Source organism: Oncorhynchus nerka, linkage group LG4, assembly GCF_034236695.1.
Source record: "Oncorhynchus nerka isolate Pitt River linkage group LG4, Oner_Uvic_2.0, whole genome shotgun sequence".
NCBI classification, from domain to species: Eukaryota; Metazoa; Chordata; class Actinopteri; order Salmoniformes; family Salmonidae; genus Oncorhynchus; species Oncorhynchus nerka.
The window spans coordinates 12,867,420-12,889,757 of record NC_088399.1 but is presented as its reverse complement, the minus strand read 5'-3'; the positions used below and the strand labels follow the sequence as shown (position 1 = coordinate 12,889,757).

General features: G+C 42.1%; 2 protein-coding genes across 4 annotated transcripts; both read right to left on the bottom strand.

Annotated features, from left to right (window-relative positions):
* Window positions 1-402: 402 nt before the first annotated feature.
* Window positions 403-14,937, bottom strand: LOC115118396 (DEP domain-containing protein 1B-like). 2 transcript variants are annotated; one of them, XM_029646992.2, is made up of 11 exons: window positions 14,566-14,937; window positions 5,319-5,584; window positions 4,609-4,750; window positions 4,142-4,269; window positions 3,879-4,009; window positions 3,699-3,746; window positions 3,358-3,498; window positions 2,836-3,002; window positions 2,497-2,673; window positions 1,812-1,997; window positions 403-1,704 (listed from the first exon to the last, which is right to left on the bottom strand). In XM_029646992.2, exons 1-11 carry the CDS (start codon window positions 14,611-14,613, stop codon window positions 1,540-1,542), a joined length of 1,599 nt encoding a protein of 532 aa, XP_029502852.1. In that variant the 5' UTR covers window positions 14,614-14,937; the 3' UTR covers window positions 403-1,539. The 2 variants fall into 2 exon arrangements, with proteins under 2 accessions (XP_029502852.1, XP_064873312.1); XM_065017240.1 differs by having other exon boundaries at window positions 3,879-4,269.
* A 60-nt stretch (window positions 14,938-14,997) lies between these two features.
* Window positions 14,998-22,338, bottom strand: LOC115118405 (very long chain fatty acid elongase 7-like). Of its 2 annotated transcripts, none has more exons than XM_029647000.2 (8): window positions 22,140-22,338; window positions 19,829-19,912; window positions 19,290-19,480; window positions 17,479-17,559; window positions 17,297-17,353; window positions 17,075-17,180; window positions 16,818-16,954; window positions 14,998-16,297 (listed from the first exon to the last, which is right to left on the bottom strand). In XM_029647000.2, the coding sequence occupies exons 1-8, from the start codon at window positions 22,261-22,263 to the stop codon at window positions 15,971-15,973; spliced, it is 1,107 nt and encodes a 368-aa protein (XP_029502860.1). In that variant the 5' UTR covers window positions 22,264-22,338; the 3' UTR covers window positions 14,998-15,970. The 2 variants fall into 2 exon arrangements, with proteins under 2 accessions (XP_029502860.1, XP_029502867.1); XM_029647007.2 differs by having other exon boundaries at window positions 22,183-22,239.

The following is a 22,338-nucleotide window of genomic DNA, read 5'->3' as shown; positions in this document are numbered from 1 at the left end:
ACTTTTTTTTCCTACTGTGTTATCAACTTGTTAATTGTTTACTCCATGTGTAACTCTGTGTTGTCTGTTCACACTGCTATGCTTTATCTTGGCCAGGTCTCAGTTGTAAATGAGAACTTGTTCTCAACTAGCCTACCTGGTTAAATAAAGGTGAAAAAAACAACAACATTACAATAATAGGAGAGGTTAGCATTTCTGGGGGTGTGATATTTGTGCATCTGTAACGTTCATCATTATTCACTATCAATAATCATGGTAGCATCCACATTAATGTAGAAGTGTTTAGAAACATTCTATTCTTCATATTTACAATAAAAGTGACTCCAAAATGACAATACATTATTTACCATTAACTTCTATTGGGCACAAATAATCAGAAACACAACCAAAACAAACAGCAAATGCATTCAACAAATTTGTATTCACAAGCTTTACGTAAACATTGCGTGCTTTGAATATGGAACCAAATACTAAACTTGACTACTTTAATACACGTGAATTTGTTCCAATACTTTTGGTTCCCTAAAATGGCATGAAAATACACTCACATTTTTAGCTGACTGTCTGCACTTTAACCCCATAGTCATTGTATAATTTCAAATCCAAAGTGCTGCAGTACAGAGCCAAAACAACAACAAAAAATGGTCACCGTCCCAATACTTTTGGAGCTCAGTGTAAATGACCAATTGAAATGCATGACGGTAAAAAACAAAATTAAAACGGTGTTCACTTGGTGGAAAAAAACATGGGCCCCCCGAGTGGTGCAGCAGTCTAAGACACTGCATCGCAGTGCTAGAGGCGTCACTACAGACCCAGGTTTAATCCGGGGCTGTATCACAATCAGCTGTGATCGGAAGTCCCATAAGGCGGCGCACAATTGGCCCAGTGTCGTCCGGGTTAGGGGAGGGTTTGGCCGGGGGTGCTCTACTTGGCACATCACGCTCTAGCGACTCCTTGATACGCGCCTGCAGGCTGACCTGGTCGTCAGTTGAACAGTGTTTCCTACAACACATTGGTGCGGGTGGCTTCCGGGTTAAGCGGACGGGTGCTAAGAACCATGTTTTCGGAGGACGCATGACTCGACTTTCACCTCCCGAGCCCATTGGAGTTGCAGCGATGAGACAAGATCGAAATTGGGGAGAAAAGGGGGGTAATTTTTGTTTCATTTTTTAAAACCAATTTAAACATGGCACACACATTTCTAATTCTACCTGTAGTGACCAATTCTATGGACCTGTTATGCATGATAATTTCCATTCACTGTTTAATTGGCTAACACAAGCTGCCCTTTATGGATTCCTAGCATCCTCTTCTTAGTTTAACAGTAGTTTCTACTATACTTCTCTTCTTAGTTTAACAGTAGTTTCTAGTATAGTAAGTCAAATTGGCAACACTATTCCATCTATTGCCACTTTACCCCTGTGAATTCTATTCTCATTGACCTGCTGTGGAATAAGTTCCAAACACTCAAACACACATAATCCTCCCTGTCTCCTGGCCACACTGTAGAGGTCAGACGTGCAGAGTCAGAGGTGAGAGTTAGGTCCTAAAGCTCCAACTCCTTTGGAAAGGCTGGAAGGGTTTCTTTAGGGTTAGCAGCATGAGCTGGGGTTTGAGCCGTGGTGCTTTCTCTGGTAAGACGGCAGCCTTGCTCTCCGCTGTGGGGAACCGCCTGCGGTAGATCTCTGGATAGGACTTCTGGAACTGAAGAATGGTAAGACGATTAGTTTACAGAGCGCCAGTAGGCTGGAGTTTGATCAATCCTGCCCTAGCAAAGTTAATATAGGGAAAGAGTTCTTCTTCGAGTGTACCTGCTTGAGTCTCTTCCTCTTGTCCTTGGCTGAGAGCTCAGTGTCGGCAATGAGGCCCTCCAGCAGCTCCTGCATGGGCCCCTGGGAGCTGGAGACTCTCTGCTCCTCAAACTCTGCCCTGCTAATCTTCCTGCAGTACGACGGAGACATCAGGGAGGCGTCTGTATCGGCACCGGCATACTTTATCTGGGGGTAGAGAAAGTGAGAGATGAAAAATACTTATTGGTCTGGGGTTGATAGAGGGAGAGGCTGTTAAGAATCCTGCATGTTCAATGAAAATCCATAGAGATTGAGTTGATGTAACTGGTAGGTAAACGTAAATATATAAAAGTGATCATAGTATAGTAAGTCATGACATTATATAGCTGTTATTAAATTATCAGTCGCACTTGAACCCAGTATAGTGAAAAAGCTTGAGAAATCAAACAATCACCACCACATCAAGGGTGAAACAAAAGCACACCCTTTCACATATCAACATACACCATTTGACCAGGGTCGTGTTCATTAGGCACCAAATTGAAGTAAACTGGCCTAAAATGGATAGGAATTATCTGGATTTGTCCCATGAGAAATGCAAATGTTCTTTTTCCGTTGTGTGCCCTAATGAACACGACCCAAGACAGGCTGTCAGTGTACTTTCTCTGGGTTTGTAAAAACTATGCTATGACCGAGTCAGGCTGACCTGTACCCTCCTGAGGTGGGAGAGGTGATCATCCACATGTCTGTGCAGGTTAGAGGGCACCCTGAGGACACTGTCGTGGTGCTCCATCATGAAGGTGACCAGCTTGGTGGCCAGAAGCTCATCCAGGTCCACCTCCTCTGCAGAGCCCAGGATGCAGCGCGAGAATGTCTGCACCATCTGACCACGAACAACGAGTGGGGAGTGAAAACAGAAAAATACAGTCATTTACTATGAAGAGCTTTGAAACGTAGTGGGAAAATCCATATAACTTGCAGCCCTCCATAACAACGATGGACTCTACCGCAGACTCCATAAGTTACGATGGAAAGTAGTTTGTACCAGGGTGCGTGTTGCTATGGCATCGTTAAGCGGTGGAAGGGCGGGGTTCTGGCAGACCCTGGCCATGAGGCGGAGGAGCAGCTGGAGTCTGCGGCGGTTGGCCGGTGGCAGGAGGAGGCTGCACACCTGGAGGGCCTCTGCTGCCACATCTTTCTTTTGCAGCAGACCTGGGGGAAGAGATTGCTTGAGGTACACAGGACCTTCCCTGGCATTGCATCTATCCGTCTCTCATGTGGTTTTGATACAATTTTGTTGGACTGTTTATTACAAACCAAATGGTCCACGATTGTTTGCCCAATTTAAATATGGTAAGGCAAGGCTACAGGAAGGGTTCTGTGTGGCCCTGAAGTGTTCCGTTTACATTTAGCCACATAACAGTCACAGCGCTTCCTCTTCTACCTCACAAAGTGGCTATAGATCCGAGTTTATATATTTAACTGATAACAGAAATAATGCAATGCTTCCTCTTCAGGAGTAGTGGTGTTTTCTACTATCATTGTTGTAAGTTGACACATTACTCACTGAGAATGTTGACAAAGACTTCATAGAGCTGGAAGGTCAACAGGGGCTCTTTGAGTCTCTGGAAGTACTCAGCCACCGTCCTCAGTACATCACGCTCAAAGCCTGGGTACATGGGCTGCTTGGTCTCCCTACCGTTGGGCCCTAAAGAAGAGAGAGATTTAAGCCTAACTGTATATACAAAACAAGAAGAACCAAAGCAAACATGAGCAGATGTTGTGTCTTGCTGTATTGGTAAGAGCACAAAACCTTACATACTGCAGCTAATTAGTAACAAAGGTGAACCCAAAGCAGATGTCTAAATGATAAGAGGAGAGGTTTATTATCAGTATAGCTTTACTCACAGTTGGCTAGGCACTTCATTGCTGATAGAACCCAATAGGGCATGTCCTCTAGTAATGCAAAACATGAGAAAATATCAAATAAAGTTAGGCTAAATTCTAAAATATAGTTTTAGTTATTAATGTTAATCTTATACAGTAAGTCATGAGCAATGTTACAGAATGACTGCAAAAGTTACATACCCGCTTTGTTCTTCACAATAACTATTCCTGTTTTATTGACACTGAATACGTTGTGAATTATATGCTTTGCATTCACGTGTTTGGGATCCAACACTCCATCCATTGTCTTCAGACCCAGCACTCTCTGCAAACTAAAACGGTTGTAAAAGGAAAAGCAACACACACACACACACACACACACACACACACACACACACACAGCGTGACCAACAAGCGCAAGTCCATGGTGTGTGGTGGTGTGTGGTGGATAGCTAGCTACGTACTGTGCGATTGTCATTTTCTTCCAGATTTGGTCGACTTGCTTGGGGGTGATGTCACTCCTACGTATGATTTTACACTCGTGCACCTCTCCAATGGCTATGCTGTGTCTCTTGTTCCACGTCTCTGAGTTCTGAGGAAAATACAAAACATAGAAAACTATGACACCAATGTAACCCTAAAATACTGGATTTTTGTCCTGCTGGGACCACCAATACAAAAGATATATGTACACATAACTTAAGTCACGTTGGATACAAGTGTCTGCTAAATGGCATACATTATATTATTATTAGTACATTTTAACATGTTTCACAGTTTCTAAGTGAGTGAGTATAATAATAATTACTACATATTGTTGTGCTCTCTCTAAAATAAAATAACAATTTAAAAAAGGTCAGTGAAAACAGCAACAGCTAACTGTAAAGTTAAACAGCTGTACTAGCCCTTGGCCTCTCTCAGTATCTCTCACCAGGATCAGAGACTTCATGGGGATTTTCTCTGGCTGCGGCAGTTCCTCGTAGTCGTCCCAGCGGATGAGGCGGGGCAGGTCGCAGTTCTCTGACACTGGGGTCCGCTGGGGCAGGGGCTTCAGGGGGGACGTAGGAGGGAACCTAGGGTCACAGGGAAGGGAAGTCAGGGGTATGAACAAATGAGGACAGACAACTCTGACCGGCAGCCCTTCCACACATTCATGCACATTTAAGGACCACAGGCGTTCAGACGTCTTTATCTGCTCAATATCTCCTTAGACCACATAAAAGCAGACAGGGTCATTTCATGTCACGTGTGCATTGGCCCTTTTTTAATATTTTTTTTAAAACCCCGTTTTCTCCCCAATTTCGTGGTATCCAATTGTTTTTAGTAGCTACTATCTTGTCTCATCGCTACAACTCCCCTACGGGCTCGGGAGAGACGAAGGTTGGAAGTCATGCGTCCTCCGATACACAACCCAACCAAGCCGCACTGCTTCTTAACACAGCTGGGTGAAAAACAAATTGTATCTGTCGATGTGGCTTGAGCATAGCACCTAATTGCTCCTGTAAAAATCACTTTTGATAAGAGCGTCTGGTATATTACCAAAATGTAAATATGCAGCAAAGTAGTCAGCCATGACACCTTAGTACCATGAAAGGCAATGACATTGAAAACACACACATCCCAATAACAGGACATCATCACCTGTAGACTTGACCACTGTCCTCAAAGTCTTCTTTACCATAGCGGCCCTTGACATCCTCAACGACGTGGTTCTTCATGAATTTCCTGAGCAGTTGCAGGGTCTGGTACCGGGACACCTCTGGCCCAAAGTTATGGTTTCGCTTCAGCAGCTCATGTAGCCAATCAACGGCCTCAGATCCAGTGAAGCTGTTGTCATAGCTACGGAAGTATGCCCAGTGTCTTTTCAGAGGCATGCCTCCACGGAAGAGCTTGATAGTTTCATTCCACTGCAGGACAGAGATCCATTCAAGAGTTTTATTTAACACATATTTAGTGTTAATAATGTGCTGATGATTTACATCCTGTTTTTTAACAAATAGTCTAGCCAGTAACACCACAATCTCTACTTTCACATGGGGCATGTCAAATATAGGCCTAAATAACAAACTAAATGCATCTGTAAATACATGCAGGGATATCAGTGGCTTACAATTGGCTCATCCATTCCCCTCCCTTGTAACTATTCCCCAGGTTGTTGCTGTAAATGAGAATGTGTTCTCAGTCAACTTACCTGGTAAAATAACAGTAAAATAGAAATAAATAAAATAAATAATGCCCATTGAAGCTTAGGGAGCACATACTCCTCAGTTTAATACATGAAGCAACAGCTAGAGTGCTAGATCTCTCTATATACACAAACAGTACCAGTCAAAATTTGACACACCTACTCATTCAAGGATTTTTCTTTATTTGAACTATTTTATACATTGTAGAATAGTGAAGACATCAAAACTATGAAATAACACTTTTTCATTTCACCTTTATTTAACCAGGTAGGCAAGTTGAGAACAAGTTCTCATTTACAATCGCTACCTGGCCAAGATAAAGCAAAGCAGTTGACACATACAACAACAGAGTTACACATAGAGTAAAACAAACATACAGTCAATAATACAGTAGAAAAATAAGTCTACATACAATATGAGCAAATGAGGTGAGAAAAGGGAGGTAAAGGCAACAAAAAAAAAGGCCATGGTGGCAAAGTAAATACAATATAGCAAGTAAAACACTGGAATGGTAGATTTGCAGTGGAAGAATGTGCAAGGTAGAGATAGACATAATGGGGTGTAATATAAATAAATAAATAACAGTAGGGGGAGAGGTAGTTGTTTGGGCTAAATTATAGATGGGCTATGTATAGGTACAGTAATCTGTGAGCTGCTCTAACAGCTGGTGCTTAAAGCTAGTGAGGGAGATAAGTGTTTCCAGTTTCAGAGATTTTTGTAGTTCATTCCAGTCATTGACAGCAGAGAACTGGAAGGCGAGGCGGCCAAAGGAAGAATTGGTTTTGGGGGTGACCAGAGAGATATACCTGCTGGAGCGCGTGCTACAGGTGGGTGCTGCTATGGTGACCAGCGAGCTGAGATAAGGGGGGACTTTACCTAGCAGGGTCTTGTAGATGACCTGGAGCCAGTGGGTTTGGCGACGAGTATGAAGCGAGGGCCAGCCAACAAGAGTGTACAGGTCGCAGTGGTGGGTAGTATATGGGGCTTTGGTGACAAACGGATGGCACTGTGATAGACTGCATCCAATTTATTGAGTAGGGTATTGGAGGCTATTTTGTAAATGACATCTCCAAAGTCGAGGATCGGTAGGATGGTCAGTTTTATAAGGGTCTCTAGAAACATCATTGAAACCAGGTGATATCATCGCATGTGTGGGTGGTGGAACTGAAAGGTTGGATAAGGTATAATGAGCAGGGCTAGAGGCTCTACAGTGAAATAAGCCAATAAACACTAACCAGAACAGCAATTGACAAGGCATATTGACATTAAGGAGAGGCATGCTTAGTCGAGTGATCATGAGGGTCCAGGGAGTAGTGAGGTTGGTTGGGGTCACGGCGATTCAGACAGCTAGCCGGGCCATCGGTAGCAGATAGCAGCCGATAAGACAGCTAACAATTATCGGGCCGCAGATGGGCGTTCAGGTAACGTCGTGACGGAGGGGCCAGTTGGATAACTCCCTCGGGCAGATAACGTCGGTAGTCCAGTCGAAGGCCAGGTGGGGCTCCGCATCGGCAGTAAAACGGGTCCGGATAGGTGATTGTAGCCCAGGGGTGGCTGATGGAACTCTTCAGCTGGCTAGCTCCGGAATAATTGATGTTTGCTCCGGGATCGACGTAAGCCAATAGTCACACGGATAGCAGCTAGCTAGCTGCGAGATCCAGGTGTAAATATGGAATCAATGTAGTAACCAAAAAAAAGTGTTATACAAATCAAAACATATTTTATATTTGAGATTCTTCAAAGTAGCCACCCAAAGTAGCCATCCCAAACCATCTCAATTGGATTGAGGTCGGGTGATTGTGGAGACCAGGTCATCTGATGCTGCATTCCATCACTCTCCTTCTTGGCCAAATACCCTTTACACAGCCTGGCAGTGTATTGGGTCATTGTCCTGTTGAAAAACAAATGATAGTGGGACTATGCGCAAACCAGATGGGATGGCGTATCGCTGCAGAATGCTGTGGTAGCCATGCTGGTTAAGTGTGCCTTGAATTCTAAATGAATCAATGACAGTGTCACCAGCAAAGCACCCCCACACCTCCTCCAATCAGTCTCCTCTGAACAGTTGATGTTGAGATGTGTCTGTTACCTGAACTCTGAAGCATTTATTTGGGCTGCAATTTCTGGGGCTGGTAACTCTAATGAATTTATCTTCTGCAGCAGAGGTAACTCTGGGTCTTCCTTTCCTGTGGCGGTCCTCATGAGAGCCAGTTTCATCATAGTGCTTGATGGTTTTTGCGACTGCACTTGAAGAAACTTTAGAAGTTCTTGAAATTTTCCGGATTGACTGACCATGTCTTAAAATAATGATGGACTGTCGTTTTTCTTTGTTATTTGAGCTGTTCTTGCCATAATATGGACTTGGTCAGGACCTGAAGCAAGAATATACCATTTGAAAGGAAACACAAGTTTGTGGAAATGTGAAATGAATGTACCATTATCTTTGAAATGCAGTCTTTATTATTATTATTATTATTACTATTATTACAGTCCAGGCGCAATTTAGATTCTGGCCACTAGATGACAGCAGTGTATGTGCAAAGTTTTAGACTGATCCAATGAACCATTGCATTTCTGTTCAAAATGTTGTATCAAGACTGCCCAAATGTGCCTAATTGCTTTATTGATACATGTTCAAGTTCATAACTGTGCACTCTCCTCAAACAACAGCATGGTATTATTTCACTGTAATAGCTACTGGAAATTGGACAGTGCAGTTAAATTAACAAGAATTTAAGCTTTCTGCCAATATCAGATATGTCTATGTCCTGGGAAATATTCTTGTTACTTACAACCTCATGCTAATCGCATTAGCCTACATGAGCTTAACCATCCCGCGGGGGATCCACCGATCCTGTGGAGGTTAACTGAAATGCATTCCAGGTGACTGCATTGCACACTTGGCATTCTCTCAACCAGCTTCATGAGGTAAAGGGTAGCTATTTTGAAGAATTTGTTTAACACTTTTTTGGTTACTACAGGATTCCATATGTGTTATTTCATAGTTCTTATGTCTTCACTATTATTCTACAATGTAGAAAATAGTAAAAATAAAGAAAAACTCTTAAATGAGTTGGTGTGTCCAAACTTTTGACTGGTATTGTAGCTAGATCAGGGATGAGCAACTGGCGGAGCGGCCCCCTTTTGTAGGCCCGCGGACCTATAAAAACATATATATATATAATAATAAATTAATACATTTTTAGGAACTCAGTCGGGTTCTAACTGTTGACAGTTAGAGTAATAGAATACACGAGGTTCAATTTCGAAATTTGGTTGTGCATCAGCAGTCACTCAATTACCCATGTCTGCTAAAAAGATAGTAGATTCGTAAATTAGTGTAGCGGCCAGCTATCTAAACTTGTAGAAAGCATGGTAGAATTAAGGACCGGGGTTTGGCTCATTGAAAACTCATCAAAAACTGCAAACATTTGCTTCCACCCAATAGCAAAATTTCAGGAAATTAGTTATAAAATTGTAACCTTTTCTCTACGCCCCATTGCAAAATGTGTAGAACCACAAGAAATTAACTTTAAAATGTCATTTTGGGGGGATGTGGGTACTCAGACCCCTGCGGCCCCTCATGATGAGTTACATTTTTTTGTGGGCCCCATTCCATCAAAGTTGCCCATCGCTAGATCACGGTAATATACTGTAGCTAGCTAGATGTCGCGACATCAAAAGAAAGCTGCATAGTAACTATGCCTAGATGGAGGACTCTCACGTCTATGGCTAGTTTCCTGGACACAGATTAAGCCTAGTTCTGGACAAACCAAAAAAACATTTCAATGAGATTCTCCATTGAGCACTAGGACTAGGTTTAATCATTGTCTGGGAAAATGGCCGATAATGTACAAGGATTTAAATTCATGATGGCACATCTTCAAGACCATGTGTAAAAACTATACAAATGGTAGATGAAATTAGACAAACAAGTCAAGGAAATGCATATTTTAGGTACTTCATCTATCAGGCTTTTATAATATGGGCATTAGGCTACAATTTAAATCAATCCGTGACCATGTTCATTCCCACTACTAGTTAGAAGCAAAACCATTGTTTATAGTGTTTATTTCCTGTCCCCTGGGTTATTAGACTGGCAGCAATTAAAGTAATCTCCACAAAACGGTTCAATGACCTTCTTGTAAATTAGGGTTAGAGACAATTTTGTTGTTCCATTTAATTATGTGGTTAGACATGTCAATAAAAATATGACAGTCTGCAGTTAATGGCTGTTGGCCAGGGGGTATCTAACCGTGGTAACGTTGGTTGGAGATTCGCCAGACATTCGGACCTTTAAACTTCAATAGCTCACGAACGTTTTGAGCTGCATAGCTCAGGTTAGGCTCTTTATAAAAAATATTAAAAAAGGTATACAACATTGCACAGGTCTTATTTTTCCCGATTTTGATCAGTTTCATAATCACAAGGCAAAGGACAATGCAACTGGTTGGGGACCGTCAACAAAGTGCATGATCACAATATTACAATTTCAATAGCTCTTCAACCACGTGACTTACCAATCTTATTTCCACTTTGTATTATTCCTTATATAGAGAGAGACATGTTGCGCACCCTTTAGTCCTCATAAAACGATTCCTAAATGAAACATGTATTTTTTTTTTTTTTTATCCCTTACAACTCATCAGTTCCTTTAATATGTGATGTAGACACCTCAAACCAACTTTGGAATGTTCAAATGGACAATTGTTGAATTTCTTTTACCTTAATTTATTAGTTACATTTTGGCCTTTGAATTTCAATAGCTCCTTGATCACATGACCTAGGCACTTCAAATCAACTTAGGAATGTTTGTATTATTCACAGGGTAGGGACACACATTGCATGGCTGCCATGAGTTTCACACAAAAGTAAGACTTTCTACTCTGCAAAGTTGGACCGCCAGGTTTTGGGCATTCTGAATAGTATTGTGTTGAACAGTTTATCAGATTGTCACCTCTTATTTGGACTAATGCAATGCTCATCTCTATAGCCTCTCTGTCAACCCTCTTCAATATGTTCACAATTCTGTTGCTTCAGTGCTCAGCCAGAAGGGTACAGCATTTTGGCGTCACCATTATGTCTCAATCCATTTGCAGGCATTCTGATGGGCTGGCATGGGGAGGGAAAATTCTCCCTCCTCTGGGTCCTTACCTGACGTTATGGTATGAAGTAAGGCTGCAGACTGAAGCGTTGGATAAGTTTGCAGGCAGGCTGTATGCAACTTCTTACCATTGTGCATATTATCTGAATGCTTACAAGACATTTGTTCACTCTATCCTTGGATCCTTAATTTCAAACCACTGGGACCCGAAAATTCCCTAATCCACACCAAAACCTGGGAAAACATCCACTCTCCACCAACTCCCCTGCTCAACTACAAACCTCTCCATGTCCTGGCTCTTTCTTACCTCTCTGACATGCTGCACACCTAAATACCTTCCTTTTCACCCCCAACACCAGACTCCTGGCCACTGGGGACCTTGTCTTCAGTGACTTCAGCTCAGCTGCAGTCCTCTGAAACTCCTGGAACATTCATCATCCATTTGCATATTTAAAACCAGACTGACAAACCATCTCTTCAGACAACACCTATGTTACACTCCAATGTTAGATGTTTTGACTACAACCAAAACGTGATAATTTTACTCCAGTGCTGGTCTGCTGGCTTCCTGTTAAGGCTCAATGTTTTACTGTTAACATACAAAGCATTGCATGGACTTGCTTTTACTTCTCTGATTTGGTCCCACCGTACATATCTACAGTACACATGTTCTACAGTCATAAGACGAAGGCCTCCTTATTGTCCCTAGAATTTGTAAGGAAACAGCCGGAGGCAGGGCTTTCTCCTATTGAGCTCCTCTTTTATGGGATGCTCTGTCGATCCATGTGAGAGACGCAGACGCTGTCTCAACCTTGGTCTTTACTGAAGACTTGTCTGTTCAGGAGGTCCTATGATTGAGCGTAGTCTGGCTCAGGGGAGCGAAAGTGAACGTGAAGTCACAGACGAGAGGAACCACCCTTGCAGTCTCTGCCTGGCCGGCTCCCCACTCTCTCTTGGGATTCTCTGCCTCTGCACCTATTACGGAGTCTGTGTCACTGGTTTGTTCATGCTGTCCTATGTTTTCCCTATAAGGACGCATCACGTCATGCCAGGCTTTGCTCGCTACACTCGACTCCCTTGGGTGGGTTGAGTCACAGACGTGATCTTCCTGTCCGGTTTTGCTTACCCTAGGGTTAGTGCTGTAGGGGAGATCTTCCCGGGCTATACTCGGCCTTGTCTCAGGGTCGTAAGTTAGTGGTCTGTTGATTTCCCCTGAGTGGTGTGGGAGCTGTGCTTTGATGTTTATCCTGCTTGATTGGCCCTGTCTGGGAGTCATTTTGGACGGGGCCAGTGTCGCCCAACCCCCACCCGTTTCAGTCTCAAGTATATATCCTACAATAGCCTATGTGCCGGGGGTCTAGGGTCAGTCTGTCCAATCTGGTGTACTGTCTGATCTTAGGATAGGAGAATTTGAGGAAGCATGCCTAAGGCCATACCGTACACAAGATAGGATAGGAGAATTTGAGAGTGCATGCCTATCTGGTGTACTGTGTGAAGGCTGATTACATTACCTCAGCTGACCCTCATTTGAGAACAGGTAGAGAGGTTCAGCATTTTCAATTACTTAGGGGGTATTACAGACAGAAGCCTCAACTTCACTGAAAACAAAGTACATTTGACACTTTCCTGCTATGGAGAAGGAGGCGCCACAACGTAGTTCCCACAATCCTGCAGAGCTATTACACCTGCCACCTGTTACATCAGGCTGAGGAAGCCAGTCTGGGGTCTGCTGTCTGAGGCAACCTGTTACATCAAGCTGAGGAAGTCAGTCCGGGGTCTGCTGTCTGAGGCAACCTGTTACATCAAGCTGAGGAAGTCTGGGGTCTGCTGAAGTCAGTCTGTGGTCACACTTTGGATGGTGTATCAATACACCCAGTCACTACAAAGATACAGGTGTCCTTCCTAACTCAGTTGCCGGAGAGGAAGGAAACTACTCAGGAATTTCACCATGAGGCCAATTGTGACTTTAAAACAGTTACAGAGTTTAATGGTTGTGATAGGAGAAAACTGAGGATGGATCAACAACATTGTAGTTACTCCACAATACTAACCTAAATGACAGAGGGAGGAAAAGGAAGCCTGTACAGGATAAAAATATTCCACAATGTGCATTCTGATTGCAATAAGGCACTAAAGTTTTCAAAATTGTGGCAAAGAAATTACCTTTATTTCCTGAACACAAAGGTTGCTAATCAAATTGAAGAGAGTCATTTTAAAGTTTCAAATATTTATATAAAATCATGAAAGCGCTTTTTGCGGAAAATCAAAGGGTGAACAATGTATTTCCCTACACGTGAACATTCCAAAGTTGGGTAGAGGTGTCTAGGTCACATGGTCAAGGAGCTATTGAATTTTAAGTGAATTTTAATAAATATACATTTAAACATAGAGATCATTTTTTGAGAGAACTAAAGGATCAATCAATCAAATGTATTTATAAAGACCTTTTTACATCAACCGATGTCACAAAGTGCTGTACAGAAACCCAGCCTAAAACCCCAAACAGCAAGCAATGTAGAAGCACATGCCTCTATAGAAGGTATGAATCAAAGGGTGCGTTCATAAATTCACTCTGGCTATGTACTCAGGTTTCAGAGCACTCATCTGAGTGTGCCAGAGCGCAGAACTACTGATGGGTGCGTTCATAAATTCACTCTGGCTATGTACTCAGGTTTCAGAGCACTCATCTGAGTGTGCCAGAGCGCAGAACTACTGATTAATTTACGAACGCGGAACACCCGTTGAATATGGCCGGTGTCTGTAAACTTCGGCAAAATATATTAAATTGTTGCCAGCAGCACAGTTAGTCACCAACGCTCTGGATAACCAGCTCTGCTAGGGCAAGTAAAATGGTCAGTGAGGTATTCTCTCATTTATGTCTGGAAGTAGCTATCAAGCTCGCTAACTTTAGCCAGTTCGCTTGGGTGGTTGACTGCTGTTGAGGTCAGAACGCTCAGATCAACCCTACTCCTCAGCAAGATCGTACATGGCGCTCTAAAATCCCGAGAGCGAAACGCTCTGAATTTAAGAACTGACAATCTGACAACGCTCTGAATTTATGAATGCCTAGAGCGCACTCTGGCACTCCAGAGTGGATTTACTAACGCACCCAAAGTTGAAATGAGGTTGCTAAATCATGTGGTTAAAGCTATTGAAATGTGAATGTTGTGATCATGCACTTCGTTGATGGTCCCTAACTAGTTGCCTTGACGGTGCCACAGACTGCCTACACTTTTGCTGTGTGATTATGAGACTCCGGTCGGGGAATTGGGAAAGTAAGACCTGTGTAAAGTTGTACACATTGTTTCTTTCACAAAGAGCCTAACCTGAAGTTCTGACTGGCAAAGATACCAACTTTACCACGGTGAGAAACCTTGCCAGAGAGCACTGGACAGCCCCGGAACGTTCCTTCAACGCTAGCCAGCCAAGAGCAATATCAATAAATAGTTAGCGTTAGCCGAAACGGTGTTTTATCCGATTAAACGAGAAGAAGTCTTACAACATAACCAACAAGCCATTTGGCAAATTAACATTGCCTGTGCAAATTACCACAATACTGGCTAGCAAACATTACTAGCATTGGACATAATCAACTCACCAACTTTGTTGCCCTGTATGGACCCGGTCCGATCATTTTACCTTCCATTCCGGTCCAATAACACACACAAAAGTTACACAACTTTCATAAACGAGAGATTCTACCAAATATGAATGCAGACTATCGTTACTGCTGAAAACATACCATGCCATTGAGAAGTTAGCCTAGCTACGCCTCGCTGACCAACTTTGAATCTCGAGCGTCACATCTGAGCAATGCGATTGGAGCAGAGACAAGCGAACCCGGTCACATGATACGATGTCCAAATATGGACATACTGTAGCTATGCATTGCATTTGTTTAAAAAAGTAACAATTTAGGGAAACAGACGAGTCAACTTGCCCGAGATAAGAGAACATTGTGTAGTCTAGTATAGTTACCTATAAAAACGTAAAGATTAAATGAACTTTCATAAATGACTTGGCCAATATATGTAGGTACAAATAATTTATTTCAACATAAAAGCAGATTGTTCTTTTGAACAATATTGTAGCGACCTCGTCAAGCGGTTTGGACGTCCTGGCGTGATGGTTAAGGTGTTGGCTTGACAGTCGCGGGACTCGGATTCTAGTCCCGGTCGGGGCCACCCACCCGAATTCGTTACAATATTGAGCAAGTAGCTTAAAAATACACAGTATTTGCTATTGACTGCAGTAGTAAAATAATCGCTTTCATCCAGACAATATTGTTCTGTTCTCATTCACCATGGGCACAAACAAAGGAAATGCCCATTTTTGGTCAGCTCCTTCAATAACACTAAAAGCCCAGACAGCCTTCACATTGTCTGCTGTACATTTTACCTTCAAACGGCAACATAAAAAAGACAAATGTATATACATTGTGAACATTAAATTAACACAAAATACATCAAGTACGATCCCTTGGCATACTATAAGCAATAAAGCATTTCAGGAAGTGCATTTCGCCTACTACAAACTGATTGTCATATGAAAAGACTAAAGCTCAAATCAGTGAAATGTATGCCACTGATTCCAGGGCTTCAGGTTCTATCAGAGCAGCTCTAAGACCATTTATATGCTCTGTTTGCACCAGACATTAAGCATCATCACCTTGTTTAAACCGATACTCAAAAGCCTGTTGCCAGGCACATTATATTACAGCACAAAAACATTTACATTTGTAACTGGGGAAAAAATGATATGTGCAAAACAAACAAAAGTCATGCACTAACTCACCCACTTATAGCCAAACAGAACATATGATTCTATTCAATAACAGTGATAACACAAAGTTGTAAGCACACACAAAAAAACAGTTGGAACCAATTAAAACAGGGAATACGCTCTGAAATGGTGGAAGTGTAACAAAAAGGAGACTTGGATGTAAAATACAGCCCTGGAAGTTGGTAATTGAGCTCGTCAACTAAAACCGGAGGCTGCATCATTTACTTTTCCTTCTTGTGAATGCCATTGCCATGGTGAAAGCCGTTTGCGACCTTGTTGGTTGTGCCATAGAAGATGCCGTTGGTTGCCTCCTTGGCGACCCCATTGGAATGGTGAACCCCATTGCCATTCTGGAGAGCCTTGCTTTTCTGCGCAACCTTGGGCAGCCTCTTTCCCTTTGTGTATGCATGGTACCAGAAGTTGAGGAAGAGAACCAGGAAAATCAGTCCGTAGAGACCAACGATGTAGAGAAGAACCGGGAACTTGTAGGGGCAGTCCTTCATGAAGACGAACTGGCCAATGTGGACAGTCACCATCACAAACTGAACCTAGAGAAATAGGAAACATGATTAAGATATTATATGGTGACTAAACCACTACAATGCAGATATACAGGTCTTAAAATGGGCAGCATTGAGGAAAGCATTTTACTTAAAGTAAAAATGTGGATGCTTCATCCAGCTTTGTTTCTTAAATTGTTTATCCTCAGTGCTTGAGCTCACCACAGCAGAGTACCAGCACCTCAAATGTTCTACTGCTTGAGCTCACCACAGCAGAGTACCAGCACCTCAAATGTTCTACTGCTTGAGCTCACCACAGCAGAGTACCAGCACCTCAAATGTTCTACTGCTTGAGCTCACCACAGCAGAGTACCAGCACCTCAAATGTTCTACTGCTTGAGCTCCTGTTCCTGCTCTAGAATATTAGCTCAAACAAACGGTACTACTGTGGACCTCCTGCATTTGACTATAAAACAGTACCGGCACTCATTCTATTTCAGTCTAAGTCATGCACTTTTCCTCAATACAATTAATGAACACGGGGCACACTATACAAGTATTAGCATACCAACTGGATGGTGGTCATGTATTTCTTCCACCACAGGTACTTCTGATAGGCAGGCCCCATAGCACACACAGCATAGTAAGAGTACATGAGGACGTGGACACAGCAGTTCAACATGGCATGGAAGGTTCCCATACCACCTGGTTTAAAAAAATAATAATACATTGTATGATTTCAAAAATGGCAACAGATGACATTGCATAATGTTAGGTCATTACCAACTCAGATTCACAAGTTCCATTTCAAGTGTTTTACTCTACCTGCTGAAAACTTGACTCCAAACCACCAAGTGAAGGGCATGATAGAGTGATGAAAGACATGAAGGAATGTCACCTGGCTGGTCTTTTTGCGGAGGACGAAAAAGATCTGAGAAGAAAATAACAATTTCTTTAATATAGTTGTGTAGTAATAACAAGTTTAATTCATAAAAATGTTCTACTTGACTACAGTTGTACAACTAAACAGGATAGAATAGTACTTACTGTGTCCAACATTTCAATAAACTTTGAGAAGTAGTAGAGCCAGCAGGTCCATGCCATCTGAGGGGGCAACAGTCAAACATTAGCCTCCGGGGGCAACAGTCAAACATTGCCACCGAATTGAGAGATACAGGAGTATTAATATTCAAAGAGTATTTCACCAGTGCAATGTGAAAGTAGCTTACCCGGACAGCCAGAGGATTGCTGGAGTAGTCAACAAGGTCACAACCGTAGGAGTAACCATTGGCCCAACCGGACATCAGATACTAACACAAACAAGTTAATGTTAGTCAAAATTGGGGAAAAAAACATGAGGAAAAAAAACCCAGACATCCCACTTTACAAAGTACATCATGTAAAAGTCACACCTGTGTTATTGCAAGTAACCACCAGCAGATGACAGCATAGTAGTAAAACTAAACCCATTACATTTCTTATGAGTGAAAACTTAAAGGCCCAGTGCAGTCAAAAATGTGTGTCTATGCAACTCGCCACACAGTAGGCAGGTTTCCATTGACCCAGGTTTATTCGCAAAGAAATAATTGTAACGTGTAACGGAAACGGCAGATATAGGAGACATTTTCTTAAGGGTGACAACACTTATCCGTTAGACAGGGGTGGATTTGTCTTCTGTCTAACGAGCCCAGCGGCGCTAGATCTGTGACATGAGAATTATTACGAAAAGTCAAATAGTCAATTAATGCATTCTATCCATGCAGTCTTTCACAGGTTACCCGAAGAATTAGATAAGTGGGATGGCATACAGGCTGTCAACAATTTATTAGTACAAAATTTGCCTAAATCGTCATGGAAACACATCAACCACTACATTTGTATTCAACACCTTATTTTATGTCCAGCAGTTTTTGAAAGACAAGATGTTTAAAATGGAAATGCACCCTAGCAGGCAATTGTCACCCACCCACTTGGGAGCCAGGCCCAGCCAATAGTCATGGGGTTTTCCCCACAAAGGGTTTTTTATTACAGATATAAATATTCCTCAGTTTCATCAGCTGTCCGGGTGGCTGTCTCAGATGATTCCACAGGTGAATAAGCCGGATGTGGAGGTCCTGGGCTGGCGTGATTGTAAGGCCGGTTGGAAGTACTGACAAATTCTCTAAAACGACTTGAGGTGGCTTATGGTAGAGAAATTAACATTAAATTCTCTGGCAACAGCTCTGGTATTTTTTTATTTTTTTTCACCTTTATTTGGTAGACATTCCTACAGTCAGCATGCCAATTGCATGCTGTGGCATTGTGCTGTGACATTGTGCATCTGTGGCATTGTGTTGTGGGACAAAACTGCACATTTTAGAGCAGCCTTTTATTGTCTCCAGCACAAAGTGCACCTGTGTAATGATAATGCAATTTAATCAGCTTCTTGATGTGTCACACCCGTCAGGTGGATGATTATCTTGGCAAAGGAGAAATGTTCACTAACAGGGAATTAAACAAATTTGTGAACAAAATTTGAGAGAAATAAGCTTCTTATGCGTATTACATTATTGTATCTTTTAGGGCTCCCGGGTGGTGCAGCGGTCTAGGCCACTGCATCTCAGTGTAAGAAGTGTCACTACAGTCCCTGTTTCGAATCCAGGAGGTATCCGGCTGCGATTGAGAGTCCCATAGAGTGGCGCACAATTGGCCCAGCGTCGTCCGGGTTTGGCCGTCATTGTAAATAAGAATGTGTTCTTAAACTGCCTAGGTAAATAAAAGGTTAAATAAATGTATTTAAAATAAAACTCAGCTCAGGGGACCATGTTTAGTATAGTTAATAGACCATTAAGAAAGAGTGCCACACCGCTCTGCCAATAACAGTTTTCAGTTTCAAGCCCTCTACTCAGAATTCTAAAGAAATTGCTCTTTGCTAAGCTGTTTGCTTTAAATAGAAATAGGTACTTAATTGTTACCCAGAAAATGATTTGATTTTGAAATAAAAACAGCTGCATTGGACTTTAAAGTTATGGTGGCCAGTCGATTTCTGAAGTGCACCCACCTCATAGATCATGTAGATGGAGAAGCCCACGATACTGAAATTGTAGACGACCATGGTATTTTTGAGGTCAAAGGGTTTGCGGTTCTCCATCAGCCGAGGGCCCAGCGTCGTGACAAAGTAGATGTAGGCGATTACGATGAGAGTCTGGGCTATCGGCGATGCCATTAGGGGCCAGTCCTCTGTCCTGGGATCTGAGTGGACAAAATAAAACATTATTCCTGAGTAACGTGACAAGCCAGGCATCCTGTTCAAATACTTCAAGTAATCACTAATCTGACATAACAGGATAGGTGTAATGTAATGAGCCCTTGTGGACACCCATCCAATTGTGTTAGATCAGTCAATGCCTCAAGGGCAGGAAATAGTTAGAATGGATGGAGATGATTTTTTTAAAGAACTTAATTTCCACAGTCTTGAGTATCACTAATAAACACTACACACAAAATTAAGACTTGAACTGATAATTGAATCAACTTTATACATCAATAAATTATTTGAATAACTTTGTTTCGAAATTATAACAACTTGTGTAGACTTACCAGCCAGTTTAAGCCATTCATCATAGAGCAAGACTACTCTGGAGGGTAGCGAGTCGAAAGCCATTACTGTTCTTGTTGCACCTCCTATAAAAGAAATAGGATACAATTCAGAAGTGCAATCCCAAAATTCAGAGCCCCATATCAGTTCACAGAATAGGTTTTTACAGCAAAGTAACATGCACAATTGAAATACAATGCAAGCTTTTTAAAGATGGAATCTGCAGTAGGGAAACGGTGCCACTGTCCGCCCCACAGCAGTTATTGTTTTGTTGACGAAGCGAGGTCTGGAGCGTCGCTCAACGACATAAATAAAAAAAAAGGCAGTACGTATTGCTGTTCTATCGCGCGTCCAATTACGTCCGAGAGGGAAAAAAAACTTCACATTCCAGCTTTTAAAAAAATATATATATATCAGTAAAAAGTTAGATTACCCTTAGCAACAAAAAAAAAGACTGCAGTAGAAGTGCAGTAACTGAGTAGACTGTGGTAATTCGGGTGCATCAATTGCATAATAGCATCAGTAGCACCACTGCGTTCATTGTTGCCCCTCTGATCAGTGACAGATTTAGATCTGGGACACCAGGTGGGTGCAATTAATTATCAGGTAGAACAGAAAACTGTCAGGATCCGGACCTTGTAGGGTAAGCATTAAATACCACTGCCCTATGGTTTACCCAATTAGGCTACAATTCAGTTGTATTGGGCTTTAAGTGGAACAATAGAAACATGTGATCATAACAAAGATTGTAATAGCTACAAAAGTTATCAGTGAAGTATATACTGTTAATCAGCATTGCCATTACAGACTCCAAATAACATTTAAGTTTACCTTTAAAATTACACATCTACCCAGACAACCAAAGAATTCAATCTATGCCTGGGCCCAAACTCAGAATGCCTGTAAAGTTTACACAAGGTTGGTCCATCATAATCCAGCCTGGTCTCAGAGCATTTCGTATTACTCTGTACATAAATCCATAACATTCCATTTAGTATATGTTAGGTATGCTTACATAGATGTTACTTAAGGCACAAAGGAACGGATGGATGGGCATCAGTTGAGGCTGCTTAGGAGGACGGCTCATAATGTCTGGAAGGGAGTCAATGGAATGTTATCAAATACATGGTTTCCATGTAGTTGATATCACTCTAGACATTATGAGCCGTCCTCCCCTTAGCAGCCTCCACTGGTGGGCATATACCACAAACATCTAGCAAAAGATTGAGAGGTCAAATTACATCACAAACAACTTCAGCATTTTATCAACTTTCTAACTACTTATGTTAACTAGCCCTTCCCCTAACCTTGTAACTTCACCTTAACCCCAAGCTTTGCTCACGCCCGCCACAGAGCTAGAATACTTAACATAATACGAAGGAAGGCACGAGGGGGTGTGGTATATGGGCAATATACCACAACTAAGGGCTGTTCTTAAGCACAATGCAATGAGAGGTGCCTGGATACAGACATCAGCCGTGGTATATTAGCCAAACACTACAAATCCCGAGGTGCCGTATTGCTTTTATATCTTGGTTAACGTAATTAAAACTGTAAAAATAATTTGTCATACATGTGGTATATGGTCTTTAGCCTATCAGCACTCAAACCACCCAATTTATAATTAGTAACATATCATACAAAATGGATGGACATCCACAAATTATATACCATACGAATCTTAACATATCTTACTAAATTAGGTTGCTCAGATTTACGTACAAATAATAGGAAATGCTCTGAGACCTGGTTGCGTAACCACCACAATGCAATAATCTAGTCTGGGAATGTGTCTATTTGTTTAAAGAGGGTTCTCCATTACAAGCAGGTTGTTTACTTTGAACACGAAACACCACGCCGTCGGGGGAAAATCTCAGAACCACACCGGCTCTCCATTATTAGGCTAATCAAACTATATACGTTTGGGTTAATTACTTCAAATGTCAAAAAGTTGGACTAAACCACAACGTTTTTCTGGAGAAGTGGAAGAATTAAGGTTCAATTAGTCTAATATTTCACTAACCTAAACTTTAACGCGCAAGTAGCCTAGTGGTTAGAGTTTTGGGACAGTAATTGAAAGGTTCTTTTATCGAATCCCCGAGTTGACAAGGTAAAAATCTGTCGTTCTGCCCCTTAACCCACTGTTCCTAGGCCGTCATTTTAAATAAGAATTTTGTTAACGGACTTGCCTAGTTAACATAAATATTTAGGCCGACCTAATTGTACTGGAACTTTAAAAAATTAACTGAAAAGTGAATCGCCTAAAATGAGGTAAAACTCAACGATGAAGAGAAATGAATGAGACCCAATAACCTGTTTGACGACGATGGCGTTTCCTCTTGTATCTGGTACACACCTGTCGCTGCCGGCCTGGCTCGAATGACTCGCCTGTTGGTGATGCACCGTACTTATCCACTGCAGATGTCTCCTCCCACATTTTGGCAGAGCCGGGCTCCGGACGAAACTTCTCCAACAATGCCCGAAACTATGCCACTTCGCTGATTGGTGCTTT